At 41.6% G+C, this 5087-nt stretch overlaps 1 protein-coding gene across 4 annotated transcripts in view; it reads left to right on the top strand.

The window, feature by feature from the left end:
* Alg9 (ALG9, alpha-1,2-mannosyltransferase) overlaps positions 1-5087 on the top strand; it is a 101258-nt gene that overhangs the window by 70379 nt on the left and 25792 nt on the right. Inside the window, exon 15 of one of the 4 annotated variants that reach the window (XM_023709549.1) lies at positions 3577-3628. The exons of the other annotated variants lie outside the window; for them this stretch is intronic. Within the exon in view, the coding sequence (XP_023565317.1) occupies positions 3577-3628 (52 nt within the window). The remainder of the gene's footprint in view (positions 1-3576; positions 3629-5087) is intronic. 4 annotated transcript variants of the gene reach the window in all.

Genomic DNA, 5087 nt, shown 5'->3' on the forward strand with positions numbered 1-5087 from the left:
CCTGCGCTCTGGGTCTGTTCAGGATCCCGCGGCCCTCGGTCGTCTAACTCACTCACCAGGCCTGCGCTCTGGGTCTGTTCAGGATCCCGCGGCCCCGGTCGTCTCACTCACTTGCCGGGCCTGCACTCTGGATCTATTGATAAACATTTTCTAAACTCATAAACCTACATAATTTTTAACAACATAGTTATACTGTATGGTACTGCAAAATCCTAAGATATAGCAAAAAATCTGTGGTGAATAATTTAGATTAGTATTTTTGAAAACCCATGAAACAGTCCATGAAAGTCAAACCACAAGATAGGAATGCTGTTGTCATTCTCTGAGACAGATCATATGTATATTTTTTCTTTGCTTTGGTTTTTTTTGGTTTTTTCTTTTTTTTTAATACCAGGGATCGAACTCAGGGCCTCAACCTACCAGGCAGGTGTTTTGCTACTGAGCTACATCCCCAGCCCTGAAAAGATAGTTTTAGGACCATTATTTTGAGGTTCAAAGCTCATCAAACCTTGGGATAGGCCATATTAGATTGTAAATAGAGAAGTCAAATAGAGCAGGGTTTGTCTAGCTCTTCAGAAAGATTTTGAAGTTAACAATGAGAGACTTTGACATACATGTGTAGCAGTAATGGCACAGGCAATTTGGAACTATCATGGTGTCTATAAGATTATTTGGAGGGGGACAGAGGAGACATACAATAAACATCATAAATAAGGAATTGTGTGGTATGTTAGAAGATGATAGGGAAGAAAGTGACAGTTTAAAAAGAGGGTTGAGGCTGAGCCTGGTGGCATACCAGCACTCAGGAGGCTGAGGGCAGAGGATTGCTGTGAGTTCGAGACTGGCTTGGGCTGCAAAGTGAGCTCAAGACCAGCCTGAACTGCATAATGAGACCCTGTTTCAAAAAGTCAAAAAATAAAATACAGATTCTCTAGAATTGGGGGTTATAGCTTTTACTAAGGTGGCCAAGTTAGGCCTCACTAAAAAGATAGTATTTAAATAAAGTGTTGAAAGAGGTGTGAAAACTAGGCATGTGGCTATGTGGGGGAACAGCTGGTGAACAGACTCTGGCATAAGGAAGGAACACAAAGAGGCCAGTGAGGTTGGAGCTGAGCCGGAGCAAAGAGTAGCAGGCAGTGTGGTCAGTGCGTAGGAGGCCACAGCAGTGTAAGTTATGAAGAGATCTGTAGGCTGCTGAAAGGCTTTCACCCTCAATGAAATGAGAAGTCACTATAGAGCAGAAGCCGTGTAACTAGTGTTTTTAAAAGATTCTTTTCAGTACTGTGTTAAGAATAATTGGTACAGACTAAGTATAGAAGCAGGGAGACTAGTTACAGGGCCTCTGCAACAGTCCAGGCAGAGATGAGGATGGTCTGCATCAGTGAGAGGGTGGTGCAAATAGTGATGTGTGGAAATGTACTGAGTTCAAAGTGTGAGAAATGAAAGGAATTAAGGACGAACCCAAGGATTTTGATATGATCAGCTGAAAAAATAAACTTAACATTAACTGATGGAAAAGTATACAAGTGGAACAAGCTTTAGGACATTGAGAGATCAGCTTTGGTTAAGTTTGATGTTTCAGTTATGAAAAAAATAGAATTATTTGGTAGGCACATATTTGAGGCTAGAGTTTAAGGGTACTGTCTGAGCTAGAGATAGGCATTTAGACCTGTTGGCACCTAGATTATATTTAAGAGCCTGAAACTGGGTGAGATGCCCAAAAGAGTAGATGAAATTAAGGTTCAAGATAGTGGTGAAGGCCAGGCATGGTGCACAAACCTGTAATCACAGTACTTGGGAAGCTGAGGCAGGAGGATTGACATGAGTTCAGGGCCAGTCAGGACTACAGAGTGAACTCAAGGTCAGCCTGAACTGCACAGCGAAATCCTGTCTCAAAAAAAAAAGTGTGAAATGTCTTAGAGGAGACAATGAACCAGCAAAGCAGCAAAGGTGACTGCAGCTGAGGTGCAGTACCTGACACTCACCAGCCAATGGAAGAAGGACTTCTTCTGGAAGATTCCTTCATAGTTTTAGTTCATAGCTGGCTGGCTCCCAGGCTAAAGGGCAGAGTGGGAAGGCCCACTGGGGAAGACAGCTGCTCATGACGCGGTGGCCAGGGAGGAGCTAGGAAGAGAGGCGTGCTCTTCCAGGTCAAGCCCCCACGACCCCACCTCCAGCTTGGTCCCTCCTAACACACCCAGCTGTGAACTGGGGTGGAGCAGCGTACCAGTGTGTGCAGCACCCCAACAGGCAGTCACCGTCCAAACATGTGAGACTGGGAGAACCTCAAGTCCAAAGCACGACAATGACACAGGAGTGCTAGCAGTGAAGCAGCAGGAACATCAGCATGCAGCACCGTCTTGGAATAATACGTCTTGATCCAAAGAGATCAGCTCTATCGGAAGTTATTGATAAACCAGTAAGATGAAGATTAACAGCTCTTCATTTGGTTTTGTAGCAGGCCAGGCATCTGAGTGAAGTAGCACAGATATAGGAGCTTGAGAGACTAGAAGCCTAAAGTGAGATTGGCTGCCGCTGTAGCACTGTAGGAGAGGACTTGTCTAGCATGCAAAGTTCCTGGATTCAGGCCCCACAAGCATCCCAAAAACAAAGCCAGAAAACTCCAGTGAGATAGTAGGGAGTGGAAATTGCAAATCGCAAGTATTTTGAAGCTTTTTGCTATGTCAGAAGAGCAGAGAAACAGGGCTATAGCAGGTGGGTGGCCAGGTGTCAGGAAAATTGATAGAGATTTTTGACCTTTTTTCTTCTTCTTTTTTTTTTTGTATTTTAGGGAAGGGTCTGCAGGGTGTTCAGGATCTCACTACTAGATCAGATTTGTAGTGATTCTGTTCACAGTCTCCCAAGAGCTGGGATTATAGGCGTGCGTCACCACATGCAGTCTCAATTGCCATCTCAGCGTGCCCCAGGGGCGGGGCCAGCACTGCAGACCCAGGGATCGAACCCCCAGCCCCAGTGCCTGCTTGCAGGCACTTTAATCTGTTGAGCTATTTGACCAGACTCAGGTTCAAATTTTTGAATGAAATGGCAAAATGCTGGGGTTACAGGCATGTCCTGCCGTGCCCAGCTAGACTTTTTTTTTTTTTTTAAGAGCAGTTTTAGCTGAAAGTGTAGAGAGTTCCCATATATTCCTGTCACCACATAGACTTGGCCTCCTGCATTATCAGTATCTCCTGCTAGAGATGTAGGTATGTTACAACTGATAAGTATCAGCAGGAACATTATTGCCACCCAAAGTCTGTAGTTTAGGGTAGGCTTCTGTAGTACGGGTTTTATGGCATAATGCCATGAATCTTCCTAAACAGAGCAATATTACTTCTTTAAAAAAAAAATACCCTGTGCACTCTCTGTTCTCACCCTACTGCTCCAGGCAATCATTAATTCTTTTATTATCTTTAATTTTACTTTTTCTAGAATGCTGTATGTAATTCAGGTGTTTTTGTTTGTTTTACTTTACAGTGGTAAAAAGCAATAGATATTCAGTAGAAACCATCTATTAGCTTATGAATTTTGGTCTTTTTGCAGGCTAACAATACACAGTACAATACTCTCTTACAGTGATGGGCAGTGGCAGCAAGCTAAGCTCCCAGATTGGCTGCACGTTACAGAGGTAAACAGTGGGTAGTCTGCAGCATACTGTGCTATGATCTTCAGGAGGTTAGGTGTAATTAAATTCATTTTAAATTCACTGTATTTTAAACTTATAATGCATTTGTCCCAACATATCCTCATCCTGAATTGAGACACCTCTATAGTAAATTGAAGAAATCGCATAATGAGTAGGCTTTCCGTATTGCTGCTTTTATTTTACAGTGTGTCCTTAAGTTTCTCCATATCTTTCCAAAGCTTGATAACTTTTTCCTTTTTGGTTGGGAATACCATTCTATGATCTAGATATATCAAAGTTTGTTTTTCCATCTACCTATGGAAGCATGCCTCAGTTGCTTCAAACTTTTGGCAGTTGTCTTAGTTCTTCCCACTATAACAAGTTACCATAGACTGGGCTGCTTAAATAGCAAGCTTGCTATCTCATGGTCTTCGTGTTTGAAAGCCCCAAACCAGGGTGTCAGTACAGACTCTGTTCCTGCTTCGGGTTGCAGACAGCTAACTTCTTTTATCTTCATGTGGGGGAAGGAAGGCGGGCTAGCTTTCTGGGCTATCCTCAAGAACTGCTGCTCCATTCTCAAGGACTCGCCCTCAAGGCTGAATTACCTCCCACAGGCAGACCTCCAAATACCACATTATGGGCTAGATTTCAGCATGTGGATTTTGAAAGGACACATATTCAGTCTACAACAGCAATTATGAATAAAGCAGCTGTAGATTGAGTATCTCTTGTCTGAAATGAGTGGGACCAGACCACAAGTATTCAAATTTGGGAATATTTGCTTATATGTAATAAGTTGTCTTGGAGATGGGCCCCAAGCCTAAACAGAAAATATATCTTGGTTTCATATATACTTTATGCACCTCACTTGAAGGTAATTTTGTACAGTGTTTTTAATATTTTGTGCATGTATGAAAATTTCCATTTGTGTTAGCACTCAAAGTTTTGAGTTCTGGAGCATTTCAGATTTCAAATTTTTAGATTAGGAATGCTCAACTTGCATAAATAAATATCTGTGCACAAGTTTTTGTGTGGACATATTTTATCTCCTTTGGGTAAATACCAAATAGTTCAATTCTGGGTTGTGTGGTTTAAGTATGTTTAGTTCCAAAGAAGCTGCTAAATGATCTTCCAAAGTAGCTGTTCTCTTTTGTACTCCTGCAAGCAGTAAATGAGTTTCTGCTATTCTCTGTCGTAACAAGCAGTTGGGGATTATCAGTGTTTTGAATTTTAGCCCTCATAATAGGTTTGTAGTGTTATCTCATGGTTGTTATAATTTGCATTTGTATAATGACATATGATGTAGACCATATATACATTAGTTTTTAATTTCAAATTTACCATCTGTATAGATCTTTGGTTTTTGAGGTTCATTTTTTGTTATTTTATTGCTGAAGTTTAAGAGTTCTTTGTATATTTTGGATAACAGTCCTTTATAAGTCTTTTGCAAGTATGTTTTTCC

Source organism: Octodon degus, unplaced genomic scaffold, assembly GCF_000260255.1.
Source record: "Octodon degus isolate 3935 unplaced genomic scaffold, OctDeg1.0 scaffold00012, whole genome shotgun sequence".
Lineage (NCBI taxonomy): Eukaryota > Metazoa > Chordata > Mammalia > Rodentia > Octodontidae > Octodon > Octodon degus.